This window comes from Ranitomeya imitator, chromosome 1, assembly GCF_032444005.1.
Source record: "Ranitomeya imitator isolate aRanImi1 chromosome 1, aRanImi1.pri, whole genome shotgun sequence".
NCBI classification, from domain to species: domain Eukaryota; kingdom Metazoa; phylum Chordata; class Amphibia; order Anura; family Dendrobatidae; genus Ranitomeya; species Ranitomeya imitator.
The window spans coordinates 345005754-345032662 of NC_091282.1; the positions used below are offsets into that span (position 1 = coordinate 345005754).

Sequence of the window (26909 nt, forward strand, 5' to 3'; positions counted from 1 at the left end):
AGTCATTTCAAATGTGAACTTTGTGGCTTTAGGAAACACTAAAAGAAATCAAGAACAAAAACTGTGGTAGTCAGTAATGGTTACTTTTTTTAACCAAGCATAGGGGAAAAATTATGGAATCACTCAATTCTGAGGAAAAAATAATGGAATCACCCTGTAAATTTTTATACCCAAAAATAATACCTGCATCAAATTAGATCTGCTCGTTAGTTTGCATCTAAAAAAGAGTGATCACACCTTGGAGAGCTGCTGCACCAAGTGGAGTGAGATGAATCATGGCTCCAACACGAGAGATGTCAATTGAAACAAAAGAGAGGATTATCAAACTCTTAAAAGAGGGTAAATCATCACGCAATGTTACAAAAGATGTTGATTGTTCACAGTCAGCTGTGTCTAAAATCTGGACCAAATAAAAACAACATGTAAAGGTTGTTAAAGGCAAACATACTGGTAGACCAAGGACGACATCAAAGCGTCAAAGCAATATGTCTCCAAAACAGGAAATGCACAACAAAACAAATGAGGAACGAATGGATGGAAACTGGAGTCAATGTCTGTGACCGAACTGAAAGAAACCGCCTAAAGGAAATGGGATTTACATACAGAAAAGCTAAACAAAAGCCATCATTAACACCTAAACAGAAAAAAACAAGGTTACAAGGGGCTAAGGAAAAGCAATTGTGGACTGTGGATAACTGGATGAAAGTCATATTCAGTGATGAATCACGAATCTGCATTGGGCAAGGTGATGATGCTGGAATTTTTGTTTGGTGCCGCTCCAATGAGATTTATAAAGATGACTGCCTGAAGAGAACATACAAATTTCCACAGTCATTGATGATATGGGGCTGCATGTCAGGTACAGGCACTGGGGAGATGGCTGTCATTACATCTTCAATAAATGCACAAGTTTATGTTGATATTTTGGACACTTTTCTTATCCCATCAATTGAAAGGATGTTTGGGGATGATGAAATCATTTTTCAAGATGATAATGCATCCTGCCATAGAGCAAAAACTGTGAAAACATTCCTTGAAAAAGACACATAAGGTCAATGTCATGACCTGCAAATAGTCCGGATCTCAATCCAATTGAAAATCTTTGGTGGAAGTTGAAGAAAATGGTCCATGACAAGGCTCCAACCTGCAAGGCTGATCTGGCAACAGCAATCAGAGAAAGTTGGAGCCAGATTGATGAAGAGTACTGTTTGACACTCATTAAGTCCATGCCTCAGAGACTGCAAGCTGTAATAAAAGCCAGAGGTCGTGCAACAAAATACTAGTGATGTTTTGGAGTGTTTGTTTTTTTGTTTGTTTGTTTTTCAAGATTCCATAATTTTTTCCTCAGAATTGAGTGATTCCATAATTTTTCCCCTATTCTTGGTTAAAAAAAGTAACCATTACTGACTACCATATTCTTTGTTTTTAATTTCTTTTAGTGTTTCTTAAAGCCAGAAAGTTGCCATTTGAAATGACTTTAGTTTTGTGCCATGTCTGTGATCTGCTTTTTTTTCTACAAAATTAAACAACTGAATGAACATCCTCCAAGGCCGGTGATTCCATAATTTTTGCCAGGGGTTGTATATGGATGTGGTTAAAAAACCCCAACTTTTAATTTATTTATTTATTTATTTTACTCGCTTATATAGAGGTATTCCACAGCACTTTGCAACATGGCCAATTAATTTTTCACATAGAAGCAAACACCCAAGGGGATTTAGTAGTTCCCATGCGTACTGAGTTTGAATGTGTGGCAGGGAACACTGAATTTCTGTCACACGAAAGGAATTATTTTCTTAGAAACAGAAGATAAACATTGATAGCGGAAATATTTCTAAAGAAAAAATCCCACTATTCATCCACTAGGGTGAACCTTGCAGTATGAATTTTTTATGAATATCCTATTAGAAATTGAGGACATGATGCAGGCTGACAGTGCTAATTGGCCCCTAGACATCGGGTTTTCAGACTGCAGTAATGATAAAGTGTCTTACAGTTCATGGAAATGAATTAGCATAGACGTCAATACCTTTTTTATGGTCTGCACAGGGTCCCTACTCATAAATAATGGAAGTAATCGCTGGTAAATAGAGTTGAGAGACTTTTACTTTTTTCGGATCGAGTCGGGTTTCGCGAAACCCGACTTTGTCAAAAGTCGGGTCTGGTGAAATCGGCCGATTATTGCGAAAAGTCGGGGGCCAACTGAAACACGAAACCCAATGCAAGTCAATGGGGAATCAAAGTCGGCAGTGAGTGGAGGACAGGAAACACCTACAGTAGCCATTTTAATGCCAAAGACATCAATTCTTACTACTTAAGCTTGTCAATCTTTATTTACCTTATAATAATAGTTAGGCATTGAAAACTGGGGATCATTTGGCTAAAGATGTGGGGGGGGGGGGGGTAGGGCTGGCTCAAGATTTTCGTGGGCCCAGGAAATGCGGAATACGTCACGGCGGTGGAGCAGGGAGAGGTAAGTATTTCAACTTTGCAAGTGCTGTGATCCTTAGCAAACAGGGGGGCCCACTCGTTGGCACTGGCACAGGGCCCCTCATAGTACCGCGGTGTGTTTGATGGCGGGTGGCGCCTCCCACTGGCAGAGACACTTTTGTGTACTATGAGGGGCCCTGTGCCAGTGACGTCGCCAACGAGTATGCCCCCCCACTTGATGAAGGAACCTGCACTTTCATCTGCACCTTCCTCTTTGTCCCCGGTGGTATAGTATGCGGGAAGGGAACCTGACTTTCAGCAGGGTCAGATTCTGGCTGTGTAGAGTGCAAGGGGAATGTAGTGGTCTGGGTCAGTGTACCAGCAGACTCATCTAGCAGTGGCTGGGCAATATGCAGGATGAGGAGGAAACACAGATATAGGCCTAAATAATAAAGTAGGCTAAATGCAGTTCAAAATTGGTAACAGGACTAAACAGGCGGCATTGCTTTGTTCAGTGGAGGAAAATTGTAATGAGTGGCAGACACAGTTAGTAGGCCCAAATAATAAAGTAGGCTAAATGCAGTTCAAAATTGGTAACAGGACTAAACAGGCGGCATTACTTTGTTCAGTGGAGGAAAACTGTAATGACTGTCAGACACAGTTAGTAGGCCCAAATAATAAAGTAGGCTAAATGCAGTTCAAAATTGGTAACAGGACTAAACAGGCGGCATTGCATTGTTCAGTGGAGGAAAACTGTAATGAGTGGCAGACACAGTTAGTAGGCCCAAATAATAAAGTAGGCTAAATGCAGTTCAAAATTGGTAACAGGACTAAACAGGCGGCATTGCATTGTTCAGTGGAGGAAAACTGTAATGAGTGGCAGACACAGTTAGTAGGCCCAAATAATAAAGTAGACTAAATGCAGTTCAAAATTGGTAACAGGACTAAACATGCGGCATTGCATTGTTCAGTGGAGGAAAACTGTAATGAGTGGCAGACACAGTTAGTAGGCCCAAATAATAAAGTGGGCTAAATGTCTGCCAAAAAATTGTTCATAAATAAACAGGTGGCATAGATAGGTACAGGGGTGGGCTCCTCTGCTGAGTAGCAGACAGTGGTAGTAGGCGCAAAGTATTAACTGGTCTAAATGGAGGCCACGGCCCCTGTATATTTTAACTATCATTTCAACAAATTTGTATTGGCAGTGCCATTGAAGGATTTAACAGCACAGACTACACAGTGGTGGAGCAGGGAGAGGTAAGTATTGCAAGTGGTAGAGCACTGTTCGAGCTGGGGGGAACACTCTCGTGGGCGGCGGTACTGGCACAGGGCCCCTCATGTTACGACGGTGTGTCTGACGTTGGTTGTGCACCATCACCGTCAGAGACACTTCATTGTACTATGAGGGACCCTGTGCCAGTGCCGTCGCCCAAGAGTGGGCCCACCCACCTGTCCAGGCAAACGGCACTCGCACGGGTGCTTGCGCCAGGTGGTGACCACGGCCCTGTGGGGGGAGTCAGCCCATTTAGAGAGGTATAAAAATGGCCTATGGTGGACACTCAGCAACTGCAAATGGAGAAATTGGAGAAGTCAGTAAGAGGAGGCCAAAAGCAAGACATTTTTCAGGCAAGCTACGTGTCAGCAGGGGAAGGTGGGGCAAAATAATTTGTAATCCATAATTGGTTCATTTTAATGAAGGTTAGATCATCAACATTCTGGGTAGCCAGACGTGTCCTTTTTTCGGTCAGTATTGAACCAGCAGCACTGAAGACTCTTTCTGATAGCACACTAGCAGCAGGGCAAGCGAGCTCCTGTAATGCATATTCTGCCAATTCAGGCCAGGTGTCTATTTTAGATGCCCAGTAATCAAAGGGGAATGGCCTGTGAGGGAGAACATCGATAAGGGAGGAAAAGTAGTTTGTAACCATACTGGACAAATGCTGTCTCCTGTCACTTTGAATCGATGCAGCAGTACCTGTCGTGTCAGCGGTCACTCCACAACCTGGTCATAAAACCCCTCTGTCCAACGCCACTTCGGATTTGTGCACCTCTAACACCTCTGCCATGTTGCCCCCTACGGCTCGTGTGAGAACCATCACCGCCGCTGTGTGCTGGGAATGCCTGAACCAAATGGTCTACAAGAGTTGCTTGTTTGGTAGCCAATATTTGCTCAAGGTTCTCATGTGGCGTGATATTTTGTAATTTTCCTTTTTATCGTGGATCCAGGAGGCAGGCCAACCAGTAATCGTCATCGGTCATCATTTTGATAATGTGGGGGTCCCTTTTTTAGGATACGCAAGGCATACTCAGCCATGTGGGCCAATGTTCCAGGTGTCAATTCACTGCTTGTGCTGGGTTGAGGAGCACTTTCTTGCAAATCAACATCACTTGTGTCCCGCAAAAACCCTGTACCTGACCTTGCAACGCCACCAGTTTCTATTGCCCCCTGAAAAGCATCCTCCCATAAATATTCATCCCCATCATCCTCCTCCTCCTCCTCTTCGTCCGCCACCTCGTCCAGGAGAGTTCCCTGAGCAGACAATGGCTGACTGTCATCAAGGCTTCCCTCCTCCTCGGCTGTAGACGCCAGCTCCTTAATGTGCGTCAAACTTTGCATCAGCAGACGCATTAGTGTGATGCTCATGCTTATGATGGTGTCGTCTGCACTTACCAGCCATGTGCATTCCTCAAAACACTGTAGGACTTGACAAAGGTCATGTAGCTTTGACCACTGCACACCAGACAACTCCATGTCTGCCATCCAAGTGCCTGCCCGTATATGTGTATCATCCCACAAATTAATTACAGCACGCCTCTGTTCGCACAGCCTCTGAACCATGTGCAGTGTGGAGTTCCACCTTGTTGCAACGTTGATGGTGCTGGGGAAGATTCAGCGATCGCTAATGGTTCAGCATACGGCTGGAGTGTACGGGCGACCGGCGGATGTGCGAGCAAAGTCTTCGCACCTTCAGGAGCAGGGCTGGTAACTCCGGATAATTTTTTAGGAAGCACTGCACCACCAGGTTCAAGGTGTGAGCCAGGCAAGGTATGTGTTTAAGTTCTGAAAGGGCTATGGCAGCCATAAAATTCCATCCGTTATCACTGACTACCTTGTCTGCTTCAAGATGTACACTGCCCAGCCATGACTGAGTTTGTTGCTGCAAGTACTCGGCCAGTACTTCCATGGTGTGTCTGTTGTCACCCAAACACTTCATTTGTAGCACAGCCTGCTGACGCTTACCACTAGCTGTTCGATAATGGGACACCTCGTGTGCAACACTGGCAGCTGCGGATGGAGTGGTTGTGCGACTGCGCTCTGTGGACGAGCTTTCGCTTCTGGAGGAGGAGGAGGAGGGGTGGAGAATGCCTACAGCCAACTGTTTCCTAGACCGTGGGCTAGACAGAACTGTCCCACTACGGCTGTCCCCTGTGGACCCTGCATCCACCACATTAACCCAGTGTGCCGTGATGGACACGTAACGTCCCTGGCCATGCCTACTGGTCCATGCATCTGTTGTGAGGTTCACCTTTCCACTGACTGATTGCCTCAGTGCATGGACAATGCGGTCTTTGACATGCTGGTGGAGGGCTGTGATGGCTTTTTTCGCAAAGAAGTGCTGACTGGGTAGGTCATAGCGTGGTACTGCGTAGGCCATCTGGTCTTTGAAAGCTTTGCTTTAAACCAACCGGTGGGGCATCATCTCTAATGAGATTAGTATAGCAATGTGGGCGTTCACACCCTGTGTACGCAGATGAGAGGATGAGAACATTCTTTTCATAACGAGAGTCTCTTGTAGGGTGTTGTGGACTGGAGAGCTGCATATGGTGGAACTAGCGGAGGTGGTGGTGGACATGGCAGATTGATCGAGGGTTGGTGATGGTATTCTTGATGTTGGCCTACATACAGTGTTTCCTACCAATAACTTTGCGATTCCCTGACTGCTTTGGCCTTGCGACGATATCTCCACATTTGCTGCTGGTGGTGTCCTAACCGGTGGGCTTACAGTGAGGGAAGCAATGTAGTGTTGCTGACTACCTTGATTCTGAGCAGGTGCACCAACGGTATGGACGTTAGGTAGTTAGTCCAGGCTTGCAAGTGAATGCTGGTTAAATGTCTAACCATGCACGTTGTATTTAAATTTTGAAGATTCTTCCCTCTGCTAAAGGTCTTTGAGCATTTCTTACAGATAACTTTTACTTGATCATTTGGATCTTGGTTAAAAAATTGCCACACTACACTCTTCCTACTATGGAATACCTTTCAGGCATTGCACGCTGTGCTACTTTCACCAGATGGCCACGCTGTCCTAAAACTGTTTTTGTTTTTGAGAAACGTTTTTGGCCTGATACGGGCCTGCCAGATGACAGCTGTTGCGATGTAGATGGCTGCTGCGGATCATCCTCCTCCGCCTCTGTGCTACTGGCAGCGGCACCCTCTTCACCCCAATGGCTGCCAATCTGGATCAACAAATGGGTCATCTATCACCTCCCCTTCAATTTCATGTGCACCTTCCTCTGTGTCACCGTGTAAGGTGCTATAGCGTTCGGGACGGGGCACATAGTCTCATCAGGGTCAGATTCTGGCTCAGTACACTGCGAGGGCAATGTAGTGATCTGAGTCAATGGAACAGCATAATAATCTAGCTGTGGCTGTGCATCAGTGCACTCCATGTCCAATTCATCTTGTAATGGGCAGTTAACAATTTCCCTTTCTAACCCAGGCACGGTATGTGTAAATAGCTCCATGGAGTAACCTGTAGTGTCGCCTGACGCATCCTTCACTTTTGGTTTGGGTGAAGGACAAAAGGAAACGTCTTGTTCCTGACCGGGAGCATCCACTGAAGACTCGCTGCTTTTATATTTGGAACTTTCTGAAGAGGAGGCGAAAGAGCTAGAGGCTGAGTCAGCAAGGAAAGCCAAAACTTTTTCCTGCTGCTCTGGCTTTAAAAGCTGTCTTCCTACTCCCAGATAAGGGAGCCTTCGAGGCCTTGTGTAGCCAGACGATGACGCTGACTCAACACCTCCAGCCTTAGGTGCTATTGTGCTTTTGCCACTACCACCATATGCACCATCACCACCACCATCAGTACCAGCTGGCAACCACCGCCCACGGGCTCTTCCACCAGACTTCCTAATTTTTTGGAAAATCTAACCAAAATAACAACCGTTATATGGTACTGTAAAACAAGGTAGAAGGTGTAAATAAACTTGTTTAGAATTTAAATCTCCTTTTTTTTTTGGGAGACTGAACCAAAACTCAGGCCCAGTGTATAACACTACACAATGTAAGTGGCAGAACGTGGCTGGCTGATATACGACAAACTAACAGAACTGACGTAGATCCACTTTGTGACAATTTGAATCTCCCTTTTTTGGGGGGGAGAATGCACCAAAACTCAGGCCCAGTGCATAAAACAACACAATGTAAGTGGCAGAAAGTGGCTGGCTGATATACGACAAACTAACAGGACTGAAGTATATCCACTTTGTGAGAATTTGAATCTCCCTTTTTTTATTGGGAGACTGAACCAAAACTCAGGCCCAGTGTATATAACAACGCAATCTAAGTGGCAGAAAGTGGCTGGCTGACATACGACAAACTAACAGGACTGAAGTATATCCACTTTGTGAGAATTTGAATCTCACTTTTTTGGGGGGAGACTGAACCAAAACTGAGGCCCAGTGTATAAAACAATACAATGTAAGTGGCAGAAAGTGGCTGGCTGATATACGACAAACTAACAGGACTGAAGTATATCCACTTTGTGAGAATTTGAATCTCACTTTTTTGGGGGGGAGACTGAACCAAAACTCAGGCCCTGTGCATAAAACAACACAATGTAAGTGGCAGAAAGTGGCTGGCTGATATACGACAAACTAACAGGACTGAAGTATCTCCACTTTGTGAAAATTTGAATCTTCCTTTTTTTTTTGGGAGACTGAACCAAAACTCAGGCCCAGTGTATATAACAACGCAATCTAAGTGGCAGAAAGTGGCTGGCTGACATACGACAAACTAACAGGACTGAAGTATATCCACTTTGTGAGAATTTGAATCTCACTTTTTTGGGGGGAGACTGAACCAAAACTCAGGCCCAATGTATAAAACAACACAATGTAAGTGGCAGAACGTGGCTGGCTGATATACGACAAACTAACAGGACTGAAGTATATCCACTTTGTGAGAATTTGAATCTCCCTTTTTTTGGGGGGAGACTGAACCAAAACTCAGGCCCAGTGTATATAACAACACAATCTAAGTGGCAGAAAGTGGCTGGCTGACATTCGACAAACTAACCAGACTGAAGTATATCTACTTCGTGAGAATTTGAATCTCACTTTTTTATTGGGAGACTGAACCAAAACTCAGGCCCAGTGTATATAACAACGCAATCTAAGTGGCAGAAAGTGGCTGGCTGATATACGACAAACTAACAGGACTGAAGTATATCCACTTTGTGAGAATTTGAATCTCACTTTTTTGGGGGGGAGACTGAACCAAAACTCAGGCCCTGTGCATAAAACAACACAATGTAAGTGGCAGAAAGTGGCTGGCTGATATACGACAAACTAACAGGACTGAATTATATCCACTTTGTAAGAATTTGAATCTCCCTTTTTTTTGGGAGACTGAACCAAAACTCAGGCCCAATGTATATAACAACGCAATCTAAGTGGCAGAAAGTGGCTGGCTGATATACGACAAACTAACAGGACTGAAGTATATCCACTTTGTGAAAATTTGAATCTCCCTTTTTTTTTGGGAGACTGAACCAAAACTCAGGCCCAGTGTATATAACAACGCAATCTAAGTGGCAGAAAGTGGCTGGCTGACATACGACAAACTAACAGGACTGAAGTATATCCACTTCGTGAGAATTTGAATCTCACTTTTTTGGGGGGAGACTGAACCAAAACTCAGGCCCAGTGCATAAAACAACACAATGTAAGTGGCAGAAAGTGGCTGGCTGATATACGACAAACTAACAGGACTGAAGTATATCCACTTTGTGAGAATTTGAATCTCCCTTTTTTTATTGGGAGACTGAACCAAAACTCAGGCCCAGTGTATATAACAACGCAATCTAAGTGGCAGAAAGTGGCTGTCTGACATACGACAAACTAACAGGACTGAAGTATATCCACTTTGTGAGAATTTGAATCTCACTTTTTTGGGGGGAGACTGAACCAAAACTGAGGCCCAGTGTATAAAACAGCACAATGTAAGTGGCAGAAAGTGGCTGGCTGATATACGACAAACTAACAGGACTGAAGTATATCCACTTTGTGAGAATTTGAATCTCACTTTTTTGGGGGGGAGACTGAACCAAAACTCAGGCCCTGTGCATAAAACAACACAATGTAAGTGGCAGAAAGTGGCTGGCTGATATACGACAAACTAACAGGACTGAAGTATCTCCACTTTGTGAAAATTTGAATCTCCCTTTTTTTGGGGGAGACTGAACCAAAACTCAGGCCCAGTGTATATAACAACGCAATCTAAGTGGCAGAAAGTGGCTGGCTGACATACGACAAACTAACAGGACTGAAGTATATCCACTTTGTGAGAATTTGAATCTCACTTTTTTGGGGGGAGACTGAACCAAAACTCAGGCCCAATGTATAAAACAACACAATGTAAGTGGCAGAACGTGGCTGGCTGATATACGACAAACTAACAGGACTGAAGTATATCCACTTTGTGAGAATTTGAATCTCCCTTTTTTGGGGGGGAGACTGAACCAAAACTCAGGCCCAGTGTATATAACAACACAATCTAAGTGGCAGAAAGTGGCTGGCTGACATTCGACAAACTAACCAGACTGAAGTATATCTACTTCGTGAGAATTTGAATCTCACTTTTTTATTGGGAGACTGAACCAAAACTCAGGCCCAGTGTATATAACAACGCAATCTAAGTGGCAGAAAGTGGCTGGCTGACATACGACAAACTAACAGGACTGAAGTATATCCACTTTGTGAGAATTTGAATCTCACTTTTTTGGGGGGAGACTGAACCAAAACTGAGGCCCAGTGTATAAAACAACACAATGTAAGTGGCAGAAAGTGGCTGGCTGATATACGACAAACTAACAGGACTGAAGTATATCTACTTTGTGAGAATTTGAATCTCACTTTTTTGGGGGGGAGACTGAACCAAAACTCAGGCCCTGTGCATAAAACAACACAATGTAAGTGGCAGAAAGTGGCTGGCTGATATACGACAAACTAACAGGACTAAATTATATGCACTTTGTAAGAATTTGAATCTCCCTTTTTTTTGGGAGACTGAACCAAAACTCAGGCCCAGTGTATATAACAACGCAATCTAAGTGGCAGAAAGTGGCTGGCTGATATACGACAAACTAACAGGACTGAAGTATATCCACTTTGTGAAAATTTGAATCTCCCTTTTTTTTGGGGAGACTGAACCAAAACTCAGGCCCAGTGTATATAACAACGCAATCTAAGTGGCAGAAAGTGGCTGGCTGACATACGACAAACTAACAGGACTGAAGTATATCCACTACGTGAGAATTTGAATCTCACTTTTTTGGGGGGAGACTGAACCAAAACTCAGGCCCAATGTATAAAACAACACAATGTAAGTGGCAGAAAGTGGCTGGCTGATATACTACAAACTAACAGGACTGAAGTATATCCACTTTGTGAGAATTTGAATCTCCCTTTTATTGGGGGAGACTGAACCAAAACTCAGGCCCAGTGTATATAACAACACAATCTAAGTGGCAGAAAGTGGCTGGCTGACATTCGACAAACTAACCGGACTGAAGTATATCTACTTCGTGAGAATTTGAATCTCACTTTTTTTTGGGGGGGAGACTGAACCAAAACTCAGGCTCTTTGCATAAAACAACACAATGTAAGTGGCAGAAAGTGGCTGGCTGATATACGACAAACTAACAGGACTGAAGAATATCCACTTTGTGAGAATTTGAGTCTCACTTTTTGGGGGGGAGACTGAACCAAAACTCAGGCCCAGTGTATAAAACAACACAATGTAAGTGGCAGAAAGTGGCTGGAAGATATATGAAAAAATATAAGGACTGTAGTACAATTTCAATCTCACCAAAAATGATCTCAGGGCAAGTATGACAGCAATAAAAAGGACTGCTGCACACAAAAGTGTGGACAAATAAACAAGATAACTGTGCAGAAAGGAGCAACAGGATTTTTGCTTTTAAAAAAGCAGTTGGTTTGCACAGCAGCGTGCAAACAGCAATGCAGCTATCAGGGAGCCTTATAAGGCAGCCTAATAAGCTACAGACATGATGCACAAAAATATAGCCTCCACTGTCCCTGCAAACAAATGGTGGTGTTGGACAGTGGAAATCGCTACAGCACAAGCAGTTTCGGGGTTAATCTTCCCTCCCTAACTATATCCCTTCTTCTGATGAAGCTGCAGCAACCTCTCCCTATGCTAAGATCGGCAGAAGTAAGATGGCGGTCGGCGTGCGCGCCCCTTTATAGCCCCTGTGACGCCGCAGAAAGCAAGCCAATCACTGTCATGCCCTTCTCTAAGATGGTGGGGACCGAGACCTATGTCATAACGCTGCCCACACTCTGCGTCCTCCTTCATTGGCTGAAAAATGGCGCTGAAAGCGTCATATGAAACGCGACTTTTGCACGCAGATCGGCGACCTCATGGCCGATCGCACACTAGGGTCGGGTTTCATGAAACCCGACTTTGCCGAAAGTCGGCGATTTTTGAATTTGTCCGATCCGTTTCGCTCAACCCTACTGGTAAATTATATGCTTGGACATATGTGTGCCTATATAGTCTATTCTACCAAGGATAGCAAGGAGGGCTGTAATATATTTGCTAATATCCTAGATAGTACTGATTTCCAAGAGACTTTGATCCGGTATAGATAATGTATAAGATAACAGGTAAAGGAAATATGTCAGTAGGAGAGACAGTGTTTTTGAGGGCTCATTCACACTTTAGTTTTTCTTGTATGAGTGCTATCCGTTTTTTTCACGAATATCACTCGTACCTGATATTCTATTGGGCTGTTGATATGTCCCAATTTTTTTCCTTGGACTGGTTCACTGAAAATATCGGAGGCATGTCTGATTTTGATCTGAGTGTCAGATCAAAATTAGTGATGAGCGAATATACTCGTTGCTCGGGTTTTCCCGAGCACGCTCGAGTGGTCACCGAGTATTTATGACTGCTCAGAGATTAAGTTTTCATCGCCTCAGCAGCATGATTTACAGCTATTAACCAACTTGATTACATGTGGGGATTACTTAGCAACCAGGCAACCCCCACATGTACTCAGCCTGACTAATAGCTGTAAATCATTCAGCTGCCGTGATGAAAACTTAATCTCCGAACACTAACAAATACTCGGAGGTCACCGGAGCGTGCTCAGGAAAACCTGAGCAACGAGTATATTCGCTCCTCACTAATCAAAATCGAGAATGCAAGTCTAAGGCCGGGGTCACACTAGTGATGAATACGGACGAGTGCTATGCGATAAAGCATATTCATCTATGGGGCAGCTCCCATCAGCATTTTTTTACTCTGCTCACTCGCACCCATATAAGCCCATAGGCATAGATATCATCCGAGTGATGTGCGATATTCGCTGACCCCGGCAATGGAGAAGATGGAGAAATTCATTTCTCCGCCTCCTCCGCAGCAGCTGTTCTCCAATCCGCTCTATGCGAGAGGCTCAGAGCACAGACGCATGACACTCGGCTCCTGCTGACAGCAGAGCAGGAGCCGAGGGTCATTAGCAAATCGCATCCGATGCCATATGCTTGTCTGACCCCGGCCTAAGGGTCCATGTGTGGTCTAATTTCCATGGTCTTACAGAAAGGAGAAGGTGGGGAAACTTTTATTTTTTTACTCTCCATATAGAAGAAAAACTGATGACACCCGTATCACACTCTGACCAAAGACTGATCAAAATAACCCGTTCATTTTTTGCATACTATGAAAATTGTGGATACAGGCGATAGATAGCAGATATGAAGATGTTCATACGCTGAAGTTTTGCAGTGTTTTTTTCCGTATCCAAAACCTTCACTCGTGGCAGTAAAAATGCTGCATATAAAGTGCCTCAAATAGATGCATTTTTGCTGCGTTTTACTGATAGATTACATGTGTGATTTGTCTACAGGACATGTTAATAAAGTTAGTTTTATTCACCAAAAACACTGCAAAAAAGCAGCACCAATGTTATGTTTTTGCAGCATATTTGCATGTTCTCATTGCTTTCTATGGGTAAGAAACAGTTCTGCAAAAAGAATTGACATACTGTGCTGAAATTCAGCCAGGAAAAAAAAAAGCTGTGTGTGCATAAGATTTCTGAAATCTCATAGCTTTTACTGGTACTGTTGATATTGCTGCCAGATTCCCATTTAATATCTAAGTTCTGCATTATTTTAAAGATCTGTGATGTCAGGGGCTGACAATATTAGCGCTGTTTTCGATGGATGGAGACTGCTATATTTTACTGACATTGACACCTTGAGAGGGGTGACGCCTGCCTCACATGATACAATGTATCCGGCTCTTAGTATTGGATCTGCACAGGTTTACATGTCAGGCGCTGCATGTATTCACAGCTGTTTTCCTCCGGTGATGGCGGCACCCAGAGATAGTAAAATTAGTGATGAGTTACAACCCGCTGTCCGCTACGGACCCGGATGATGCCTTGTGTCATTTTGTTGTTTTATCCCTTGTGTGTCTTAAGGAGTGGGATATGTGAAACATGTCCCCCCTGTCACTTACGAAGTGTGAGTTTCTCAGCATCCTTTCATCTTGTTTCCATGGAGACAGGAGGAGTTATACTGCTTCCCAAGCCTGTTACTAGGCTGTGAGTAAAGCCTCGTTATTCCCATGGGATACATTGCACCTCCATGTATCTGTACATTAAAGCCACTGGAGTTGTCTGGAAGTGCATAAAACCCTGCGCCTAGGTGGCATTCTTGGTATGCCTTATAGCATTGTCCTTTATACCTTTCTTCTTTTTTTATTAGCTACAGCACATTTCTCATTAAAATAACACATAACTCGTAAATACATGCCCTTGAGCTGCCCTCTACTATCAAGATTTATAAGTCCTTGTTCTGTCTTCATACACGTTGATACGGTGTGTGATCCGACATACGGCATAAACCACTTCTGTCTCCCAAATAAGCAGACTGTTCTCTGTAGTCTAACTTGTTTATTGGTAAACATGAGCGCGGTAAAACTATAAGAATACAAATGATTTGTATAAGTATTGGGCAAATAATAACATGACTGCAACTAACAGGGAAAGCATACAGGATGATGCAACTTCTATAATAACTACATACAGCAGGTAACCAAAAATCACATTTCCTGTGTACTAGCTGCTATACAGTTAATCACACTCTGTACAACATTACATAGCAAGAACAGGGATAATGGTCTTACCGGATAATCTTAACCGGAATGGCAAGTAAGTGATGTAGTTCAACACAGCAGATTAACACGTGTGTCCAGGGAAATACACAGAGAGAAAATGGAGTTTCCCCTTCCCATGATACCTTGGTGAATCCCAGAATGCAACACTCTAATAGTTACTGAAAAACACAGGTAATAAATTTAACCATCACTGGGTGGTGCTATAACACAGCAAAACCAAAACTATGGTATTAAACCTTTTTAAAGCTAGATACGAAACCTGACCTTCGCTAGAATGGGCAGAACACTCCCCGCTTGGCATCAACCGATGCCACCCACAGGTTCTTTTGGCGAAAACAGTAAGACAAGTTCCGCAACTGGTCTGAGAAATAGTTTACTCTCCCCGGACTTGCCTACTTTGACCTCGACCTTACGCACCTTCCCATCTTTGCTTGGGAGTATCTTGGTGATGAGGTCTAGTGGCCACTCATTACGGTGAGACTGGCTGTCTTTCATGAGAACGACATCACCGGTTTTGATGTTTGGTTTGTTGGTCTGCCACTTCTTCCTGGGTTGTAAGGTTGAGAGGTACTGCTTCCTCCATCTGTCCCAGAAGGTATTGGAGAGACTTTGGACTTGTCTCCATTGTCGTCTGTAGAGGTCCTTGTTGCTAAATTCTCCAGGTGGAGTGCTGAGAACGCTGGCTTTCTGAGTAAGTAACATGGCAGGAGTGAGAATGGTCGGATCCTCAGAGTCACTAGAAAGTGAAGTCAATGGTCTAGCATTAATGATGGCTGAAACTTCTGCCAGGAATGTGGTCAAACTTTCATGTGTGAGTCTTGCGCTACCTGCTTGCAAGAAGATGGAGTCGAGGATTCTGCGTGCCATTCCTATCATCCTCTCCCAAGCACCTCCCATGTGAGAAGAGTGTGGAAGATTGAAAGTCCAGGTGCATCCCTGCTCGTTCAAGTATCTTTCCACACTGGTGGTGTCTAGGTTGGAAGGAATTGAAGTTCTTTCACTGCTCCTACAAAGTTAGTACCTCTATCGGAGCGTATGTGCTTCACGGGCCCTCTGATGGCGATGAAACGTCGGAGTGCATTTATAAACCCTGAAGTGTCCATGGACTCAATTACTTCGATGTGGACTGCTCTGATGGACATACAGGTAAACATAACCGCCCAGCGTTTGGCGTTGGCTTGGACTCTTCTAGTGTGCCGTGCAACCACAGACCATGGCCCGAATACGTCCAATCCGACGTTGGTAAAAGGAGGTTCTGTACTAAGTCTGTCTGGTGGGAGATTGGCCATCTTTGGCTTTTGAGTCCCGCCACGGAGTTTGCGACAAATCACGCAGTTGTAAATGAGTTTACTCACGCACCGCTTTGCTCCACTATCCATAGTCCAGCAGTTCGTAGATTTCCTTCGGTAAACAGTCGGCCCTGATGTTTCACCAAGACGTGGTGGTGTTGCACAAGCAGGGTCGTGACATGATGATGTCCAGGAATTATTATAGGGTGTTTCTCCCCAAATTCCACTTCAGCTTCTTGAAGACGACCTCCAATTCTTAACAGCCCATCTTGGTCGATGATTGGATCAAGCTTCTTCAAGACACTGTCTCTAGAGACAGGTTGGATTTTATTGAGGTTATCTATTTCTTTGGCGTAACATTCACGTTGTATGGTACGAATTATAACGTTCTTGGCATTTTCCATGTTTGGAACGGTAAAGGCAAGCTTGCAGTGGTGCCAACCTTTGCAAGGTTCCTGGATGGCGGGTGACGTTGACTTGTAGGATCGAGCCGCATGAATTAAACAAGCGAGGGCACGAACAAGCGAGTTCCAAGTTGAGAACCTATTGAAACGGTGGGATTTGAGGTGATTGTCTTTAGTCACCGTACGTAGGACGGATAACTGAGGGCGGATTTCTTTATCTGCCTCCGGATCTACCAGCTCAAAGATGTTTGAACGGTGTAAGAATGTTGGGCCAGCAAACCAGGTTGTGTCCTTAAGGTGTCTTGCTTCAATGGATCTGGTTGCGTGGTCCGCAGGGTTGTGGTTTGTGGACACATAATGCCACTGTTTAGGGTCGGTGGATCTCCTGATCCTTAGCACCCGATTGCTGACGTAGACATAGAAACGACGAGTTTCATTGCAAATGTACCCCAACACTACCTTGCTGTCAGTGTAGAACTCGATTTCTTTGACCTCCAGGTCCATTTCTGTTGAGATAAGCTCAGCTAACTCTACTGCTAACACAGCTGCACAGAGTTCCAGTCTGGGTACTGTGTGTTCACGGAGCGGGGCCAGTTTTGTCCGGCTCATAACAATCCTCACGTGGCATTGTTCGTTGATGTCAATAGTTTTCAAATACGCCACTGCTGCAATTGCTTTGGTTGAGGCATCGCAGAAGATACAAAGCCTTTGCATCTTGATTTCTGTTGATGGCACAGAAGCATATGGTCGTGCAACGTAGAGACTTGACAGGGTTTCTAACGAGTTCTTCCATCTTAGGCTACGTTCAGATTAGCGTTTCCCGACGCTGCGTCGGGAAACGCAGCGGCGACGCACGCGTCATGCGCCCCTATGTTTAACATGGGGGACGCATGCGTTTTTCTTGTTGCGTTTTCCGACACGTGCGTCGTTTTTGACGCTAGCGTCGGACGCAAGAAAATGCAACAAGTTGCATTTTTCTTGCGTCCGATTTCGTCAAAAAAACGACGCGCGCGTCGCAAAACGCAGCGTTTTTGCGTGCGTTTGCACGCGTTTTTTCGTGCGTCGTGCGTTGCGTCGCTGACGCAGCGGCGCGCAACGCTAATCTGAACGTAGCCTTACCCACAAGTCTCTTTTCTCACTGGGAAGCGGATCATCCCAATCGGACGTCTCTTGGGTGAAGTCTCTCAACATCATTTTACCTTGGATAGTTACAGGAGTTACAAATCCCAGAGGATCGTACAAGCTGTTCACAACGGACAGGACGCCTCTACGCGTGAAAGGTTTCTCTTCTTCGCTGATCTGGAAGGTGAATGCATCCCTTTTCAAATCCCAAAGTAAACCCAGGCTCCGCTGCATAGGGAGGGAGTCCGTGCTTAAATCCAAGTCTTTTAAATCGGTTGAGTAATCTTGAGAGGGAAAGGCTGCCATTAGTTTTTGGCTGTTGGAAGCAATTTTGTGCAACCTCAAATTGGATGAAGCGAGCATTTCTTGCGCCCTTTTCAGGAGACTGACTGCCGACTCATCTGTGGGTGTGGATTTCAGGCAGTCATCTACGTAGAAATCCTTTTCCACAAAAGATCTTACATCCGATCCGTACTTTGCTTCACCCTCTCTGGCTGAATGTCTAAGCCCATAGATAGCGACAGCAGGGGAAGGGCTGTTCCCGAAGATGTGTACCTTCATACGATATTCCACGATGTCCTTGTAGGGGTCATTATCACGGTACCAGAAAAACCTCAAGTAGTTTCTGTGTTCTTCTTTAACAAGGAAGCAGTGAAACATCTGTTGTATGTCGGCCATAAATGCTACTGCATCTTTGCGGAAACGAAGAAGTACTCCCAGAAGTCTGTTGTTGAGGTCTGGACAAGATAGAAAGACGTCGTTTAAAGAAACACCTTCGTATCTGGCACTTGAGTCAAATACCACTCTTATCTGACCAGGTTTCTTCGGATGATACACGCCGAAAATAGGTAAGTACCAACATTCCTCGGAATCTTGAAGTACAGGTGCAATTTCCGCGTGGCCACTCTGGAATATTCTCTCCATGAAGGTAAAGAAGTGTTCTTTTGTCTCTGGTGACTTCTGCAGTTTGCGTGTAAGGGAGACAAATCGACTGTACACAAGTTCTCTGTTGTTGGGTAAGCGTTGCCTCTGTGGTTTGAATGGTAAAGGTGCGACCCAACTCTTTGATTCATCTCTTACTATCTCCCGCTCCATGATGTCCAAGAACAGTCTGTCCTCTATGGACGTTGCTACCTGGTTGTCTTCTCTTGTCCTGTGGAAAACTGTGCACCCTATATGATCTTCCTCACCATCGCATGCATGGTCTTCACAGGAAGGATCAGCTAACGGACAAGGTGGAAGGGCGTTGTGTGGCAATTCTTTAATCAGGAAACTGCTCTCGCATGGCTGGAAGAGAGACGGGCGTCCATTCTCGAGGGTATTGGTGAGCATGCTGTTGACTGATGTCTGCCTGTGTGCTCCACCCAAACAGACGTCTCCCACAATGACACATCCTTGGTCAAGTCTCTGAGCATATGGGGCGTTTTGTGGGCCGTTGATCTGTCCTCTAGCCTTGTGGACCTGTAAAATGTCTCTTCCGAGGAGTAAGACGATAGGAGCTCCTTGGTCAAGCTCCGGTATCAGGTGAGCTATACATTTCAAGTGGGTATGATGAGCTGCTACCTCTGGTGTAGGTATCTCCGACCTGTTGTCGGGAATTTGATTGTACTCCAGTATCGATGGCAAGGATAAGCAGGTTTGACCGTCTATAGACTCTACTTTGAATCCGGTCACCTTTCTCCCCGCCGTCTCGACAGTACCTGCACATGTCTTCAAGGAGTACGGAGAGCCGGGACCAGCAATGTTGAAGGTGTTGAAGAAAAAGGACTTAGCTAGAGACCTGTTGCTCTGATCGTCCAATATTGCATATACCTTGATTGCCTTATCCTGTTGGCTCACTGGGAATACTCTGACAAGACAGATCTTCGAGCAGGATCTCCCTGCTACAAATTCCTTGCAGATCTCTGTACACTGAGAAGTGACCACTGGGGTGTCAATGTCAGTGTCCGTCTGTTTTTCGGCAGACTCTTCTACTCGTGACGATACCCCTGAGGGTGGTCCAGGGTGTAAAGCCGTGTTGTGCTCCACACTACTGCATTCTGCGCATTTCAAACTGGTTTCACAGTTCTTGGCGAAGTGTGAGGTAGTCGCGCAGCATCTGAAGCATATCTTGTTTTCCCTTAGGAAGCTCTTACGGTCTTCTAGAGGCTTCTCCCTGAAGGCTCTACATTTTAGTAGAGGATGAGGTTTCTTGTGTAGGGGGCAGTGTTTGCTGAGATCCTGAGGTTTGTCCTCCTCTGGAGAGGACTTACTTGCCCTGTAAGGAAAACCTGTGGAGGTAACATTAGTTTTGTGTACTGCCACTGGTGTTTTACTGGGTTTTACACCGGAGACAGTGGTACATGACATAGTGAAATCGAAACTGGGGTCATTTCTAACTTTAGCCTGCTGAGCAACAAAGTCTACAAACACCCTGAAAGGAGGAAATGGCACCTTATGAGCCTGTTTGTAACGGGACCCGTGACTGACCCACTTTTCTTGTAAATTGTAAGGGAGCTTTTGGACAATCGGGTTGACACCTCTGGCAGTGTCCAGGAATGCCAACCCTGGTAGGTCACCTTCTGCCTGAGCAGCATATACCTCCATTAACAAGTCGCTCAGTTCCCTGAGCTTTTAATAACCCTTATTTGCTATCTTGGGGAAATCATCAATTCTTTTATACAAAGCATTTTCTATAGCTTCTATTGACCCATAACATTCTTCGAGTCTCTCCCACACCATGCGAAGTCCTGTGTGTGGGTACTTTATGTTAATGTTCCTGATTCTTTTGGCGTGTTCAGCTGACTTGTTCCCAAGCCACTTAACCAGCAGATCTAACTCTTCACTACTGGAAAGATGCAAGTCTCTGATGGCATTCTGGAAGGAGGCTCGCCAAGCTCTGTAGCTTTCAGCTCGATCGGTGAACTTTACAAGTCCCTTGGTCACCAGCTCCCGGCGGGTAAAGAACCTTGCAAAGTTCATAGTGGCTGAGTCAGTGTCAACATGAGCTGGTGTGCTGTTGTCATGCAGTGTGTGTGGTGCATCCTCATACCTGGTAGGAGCTTCTGGCTTAGGAAAGTCTGTATAAAACCGTTCTGAAGCGAAGGGTGTCCCTGTCAGTCTGGGAGGAGGCCGTACCTTCTGTTCTGTAAGACGATAGTGATGGTCGACGTCGTTTCGCAGTATACCTTCCTGCTTCCAGTACGGTGTTTGGGGGAAGGATCTCTGGTAATCTGTATAGGCTGGTTGGTGTAACGGATCAGAGTTGTCTTCAATTCCGGGATGTTGGTGGACATATTCTGAGACGCGTTGAGCAGGGTCCTGACGATCAAGGTCTGGTCCACGTACGTCACTGTCACGCTCAGATTCGGGAAACTCCACGGCTTCTAAGAACTCAGCTTTGTCTATTGCGGCTGCTGCTTCTTTTTCGGCGGAAAGCCTTTCTAAGGTCGCTCGCAGGCGTGCTGTATCTGCGTCTCTATCGGCTTGCAGGCGGGCTCTTTCTGCTTCTTGCTCGGCTTGCAGGCGGGCTCTTTCTGCTTCTTGGCAGGCTCTTTCTGCTTCTCTATCTGCTTGCAGGCGGGCTCTTTCTGCTTCTTGCTCTGCTTGCAGGCGGGCTCTTTCTGCTTCTCTATCTGCTTGCAGGCGGGCTCTTTCTGCTTCTTGCTCTGCTTGTCTTAACTTTAACTGCATCTCTTGTGCAGCGAAGGAGGATCTTACCTTCGCCGCCTCAGCTTCTGCTCGGGCGAGGGTGACAGACCTTTTCGAGGAAGACTTGCTAGAGCGGCTTGTTTGAGACCTCGTCCTGACTGAGGATGCTCGACTTGCAGACATCGTGTGTCCGTTTGCAGGCTGTAGGACGTCTCAGAGCGGGTAGGAATGACTTCAGCGTAGACTGAGACATGTAGCGCTTGGCGGGCAATATGGCGGCCGCTGCGGTATCTGCAGGCTGTGCGGTGAGGTACAAGCGGCTGTGTAAGTGGTCTTGTTATTGCTGGCGTCTAGCCTGGTTTTGCTAGCCTCCGCTGGTATTTAGCTTCTGTTTTACTGCTTGCTGGTATCTAGCCTGCGTTTTACTGGCCTCCGCTGGCGTCAAGAATCCGTTTTACTGTTCTGTATTCATACACGTTGATACGGTGTGTGATCCGACATACGGCATAAACCACTTCTGTCTCCCAAATAAGCAGACTGTTCTCTGTAGTCTAACTTGTTTATTGGTAAACATGAGCGCGGTAAAACTATAAGAATACAAATGATTTGTATAAGTATTGGGCAAATAATAACATGACTGCAACTAACAGGGAAAGCATACAGGATGATGCAACTTCTATAATAACTACATACAGCAGGTAACCAAAAATCACATTTCCTGTGTACTAGCTGCTATACAGTTAATCACACTCTGTACAACATTACATAGCAAGAACAGGGATAATGGTCTTACTGGATAATCTTAACCGGAATGGCAAGTAAGTGAGGTAGTTCAACACAGCAGATTAACACGTGTGTCCAGGGAAATACACAGAGAGAAAATGGAGTTTCCCCTTCCCATGATACCTTGGTGAATCCCAGAATGCAACACTCTAATAGTTACTGAAAAACACAGGTAATAAATTTAACCACCACTGGGTGGTGCTATAACACAGCAAAACCAAAACTATGGTATTAAACCTTTTTAAAGCTAGATACGAAACCTGACCTTCGCTAGAATGGGCAGAACAGTCCTTCTTCAGTTTACTCTTTCCCTTCTCTATTATTGTGTTATCTTTGCACCCGAGGATTCACGTCTGACATGTCTAACCAAATAGGCAAGAGAGTAATACTTATTTTCTGACAGATCAGCATACCCGCTGGTAACCCACAACATGTAAGTCTTCCTTATCCAGGAGGATTCAAGATTGTGATAGCACAAAGCCACCTCCACACTGCATGGCCCCTGTCCTTCTACCTCCCCTGTCTCTAGGCATGGCGGCTCATATCAAAGATCTGTTGTACGTATTTTCAGGGAATGTCAGATGCTGACCAAATTTTGGGAAACTGACACATCACCTTCAAACTAACAGACTATACTCCACCCCATGGACTCCAGGGTTCATTCATGCAACATCTTTCTACAAGAGACCGATCATCTGTCACCTGATTATCTGGGGCTCATTCCTGCATTCTGGCCTTCGTAGACTTTGCCTCGGGTCATGAAGAAATGAAGGATCTTATGTCCCTTTCACAGGCAAGACATGACACTTGTCTTCACTCTGCATTACTGATGGTGTTTTGAAAACTCTAAAGAGTTACATTAATGACCTAAAGATTCCCCAATTCTATGTTGTCTAGATCTCTTTGGTGATCCCCGCAGAGTGCATCCCTGATTCCCATTATGGTCATTACTATTCATTTACCGGGATTCATTTAGTGATTGATTTTGTTTTTTCCTATCTGACCTATTTTCCTGTCCCTCCTCTCCTCTTTCTTTCCCATTCTACCAAACCTCTCTTCTCTGCACAGGGTTCCTTTATGATTGTACATTTTGTATGATTCTGGTCAACATTTCTATACACCTGATATCTGAGTTCATTACTTTCTTTTCTTTACCTCCTGCCAATGTTGTTCTAGACTCGGATACCGATACTTGGTTATTTCTTATTATCTTATCTCTGTACTCCCCCTCTTTACATGTTTCCTTGTGCAGTTACCCTTTTTCCTTGGTTATTTTTTTTAAAAATTAAATAAATGAATAAATAAGCAGACATTTTATCATCGTTAAACTCCAGAGGGTCTTGTGTTCCCCATTGTAGCTTTCAGTCTGTGCAGTGTTTGACAGAAAAGGATAAGTTACTGTATGTGATATATTTACCTAGATATTATTATGGTATTAGTCATTAATGTATAATTACTGGATGTCCAACTGGTTAGCAAACTGATGAGGCAGATGGGCAGATACGCCATTGGTGCAGCTGCACAGGGGCCCAATAGGTTATTCCACATAAGGACTTGAGCTACTAAACTTTAGAGAGCAATAATTAGGTGCTTAATGATCAGCTATGGGTTTGGAGGGCTCCCAAAGACAGATTTTTGTCCCTCTACTGTTTGTTCCTGATGAGGCAGAAATATACAGTGAAGCCTTGTGGCCCCTTCAACGCAGTATCCTGTACAGTGACGCCCATACATATAAACAGGGCTGATTGTCACTGAGCTTTAGTACCAGACAAGGCCATGTGGACATTGTGCCAGGCACTGTACTGCCCAATCATGGGCAGCACGGTGACGCAGTGGTTAGCACAGCAGCCTTGCAGCGCTGGGGTCCTGGGTTCTAATCCCACCCAGGACAACATCTGCAAAGAGTTTGTATATTCTCTCCGTGTTTACGTGGGTTTCCTCCGGGCACTCCGGTTTCCTCCCACATTCCAAAGACATACTGATAGGGATTCTAGATTGTGAGCCCCATCGGGGACAGTGATGATAATGTGTGCAAAACTGTAAAGCGCTGGAATATGTTAGCGCTATATAAAAATAAAGATTATTATTATTATTATTATTCTACCTTTCAGTGAAAGTAATAGAAATAGGAACCCTACGGATAATGCAATCATGGACTACCCTAAGGAAACTGTTGAAATTTCAAGTCAAATTCTTTCCCACTACTAGACATCTGAAAGTCTTTTTCTAAGGCTTCTTAGTCAGAAAGTTGTATTGCGCTTCACAGGACTACTTTGATCCCATTTTCAGAGGAAAGGTGTTTTTTTTTCCTTTGGTGTAATCAGGTTACGATTTACACTGGCTGCCATGTAATAATGAGCTGTTCTGCATGGATGGGCATGCTATGTGGTAAAGAGTTGTCCACCCTGTAAGCTTGAACTTCTTTATTGAACACTTTCAAATTTGAAGCTTTGGTGATCAAGGTCAGTGACATCAGTGTGATCTTCTGAGGTGTATCTATGCCATATCCAATCCTTATTAAGACTGGATATCCATTTTGAAGGAGTTGCCCAGTGATAATTTATTGATACGTGAGGGTCCGACCTCAGGAGCACACACGAGTCAGCAGAATGTGATTTTTTTTTTTTATCCCTCAGATGGCACTATTATTTCTGTTGGAATGGAGCAGTCGTGCGCACGCCCAACTGTTACTCCATTAATTTACTATGTGGCTGCCATAAATAGTTGAATGTAACGCTCGCCAGCCCCATAAGGTATGAATGGAGTAGCACATGGTGGCTCAATGGTTAGCACTACAGCGCTGGAGTCCTGGGTTCAAATCCCACCAAGGACAACATCTGCAAGGAGTTTATCTTCTTTCCGTGTTTCCGTGGGTTTCCTCCTGGTTTTCCGGTTTCTTCACACACTCCAAAGACATACTGATAGGGAATTTAGGTTGTGAGCCCCATCGGAGACAGTGCAGATAATGCCTGTAAAGCGCTGCGGATTTAGTGGCACTATATATAGGTAAACTAAATAAATAAATGGAGTGACGCACGAGCACTGCTGATCCATGTCAATACAAGTTTCCTGATCTGACCATCAGTGCAGGTCCCTGAAGTTAGCCCCCACCAAATCAAATAATATCAATAAGTTATCACCTTTCATGTGAATAGGTGATAACTTATTTATGCAGATATGTAGGCAATATATTGTAAGGACATACCTACCATTTCCCATGGTTTTAGCAAGTCAGAAACTTTCTTTTTTACATTTGGTTATGTTCCTACTATGTATATTACCCATTTACTATGGTAATAATTTTATAATTATTATTCATTATTTACCCTCATCCATTCATGTATTTATTCTCTCATATGATAAGTGAAACAATTCTAAATCAATAGCTATAAAGTTTGACAATGGTATGATTTTCTCACATACAGAACTGCCACTGTATGGAGGGACCTGAATCCATTTTGGGGTGAAGAATTTACCCTACACCTCCCCCTTGGTTTCCATACTCTCTCTTTCTATGTGATGGATGAAGACACAATTGGGTGAGATTTATTTTTTCTTGTGTTGCATATCCATGGAATGGTGTATTTATATGCCACCGTCCATGTCTTCAACTGGGTTACACCTCTATCACGTTACATCGTACTAAACAGTGTTTTCCTATGTTGCAGACATGATGATGTGATTGGGAAGATATCACTCAGCAAAGAATACATTGCATCACAGCCAAGAGGTAAGAACATTCTATTGGTGGCCACAAATTTGGCGGATTTTCTGTTGATAGAAATTGCACACATTATTAAATATCTTAGACCTGATGCGGCTAGTGTGTTTACTTTGAAAATCCAGGTCAGAATGGCTGTATAATCCTGATAATAATTATGATAACAAAACAGTAAGGTACCGTTACACTTAACGATTTACCAACGATCACGACCAGCGATACGACCTAGCCGTGATCGTTGGTAAGTCGTTGTGTGGTCGCTGGAGAGCTGTCACACAGACAGCTCTCCAGCGACCAACGATGCCGAAGTCCCCGGGTAACCAGGGTAAACATTGGGTTACTAAGCGCAGGGCCACGCTTAGTAACCCGATGTTTACCCTGGTTACCATTGTAAAAGTAAAAAAAAAACACTACATACTTACATTCCTGTTGCGTCCCCCAGCGTCAGCTTCCCTGCACTGTGTAATTGCTGGCCGGAAAGCAGAGTGGTGACGTCACCGCTGTGCTCTGCTTTACGGCCGGCGCTGACACTGGGGGACGCAGGGAAGCTGACGCTGAGGGACGCGACAGGAATGTAAGTATGTAGTGTTTTTTTTTTTTACTTTTACAATGGTAACCAGGGTAAACATCGGGTTACTAAGCGCGGCCCTGCGCTTAGTAACCCGATGTTTACCCTGGTTACCAGTGAAGACATCGCTGTATCGGCGTCACACACGCCGATTCAGCGATGTCAGCGGGTGATCCAGCGACGAAATAAAGTCCTGATCATTCCCCAGCGACCAACGATCTCCCAGCAGGGGCCTGATCGTTGGTCGCTGTCACGCATAACGATTTCGTTAACGATACCGTTGTTACGTCACAAAAAGCAACAATATCGTTAACGATATCGTTATATGTGATGGTACCTTTATCCATTCTGACATGGATTTTCACAGAAAGTACACCAGGCCCAACACGTCTGCATTAGTTGAGGCCCTCGTGTCTGGCCTTATGAGTTTTGACTCATAAGAATCCCTGCCACAAGCAGACTTTAATTAAAGAGCGTTGACAATACACTGCAATACAGAAGTATTGAACTGCATTGTACCAGGACTCAAACTATA

The 26909-nt window shown here is 44.6% G+C and overlaps 1 protein-coding gene across 4 annotated transcripts in view; it reads left to right on the plus strand.

Annotated features, from left to right (window-relative positions):
- The window catches only part of RASAL1 (RAS protein activator like 1), a 210858-nt gene that overhangs the window by 65506 nt on the left and 118443 nt on the right, over positions 1 to 26909 (plus strand). For all 4 annotated transcript variants that reach the window (XM_069759909.1, XM_069759894.1, XM_069759900.1 and 1 more), the window contains exons 3-4: positions 25511 to 25624; positions 25754 to 25815. In XM_069759909.1, coding sequence (XP_069616010.1) covers positions 25511 to 25624; positions 25754 to 25815 — 176 coding nt within the window. The remainder of the gene's footprint in view (positions 1 to 25510; positions 25625 to 25753; positions 25816 to 26909) is intronic.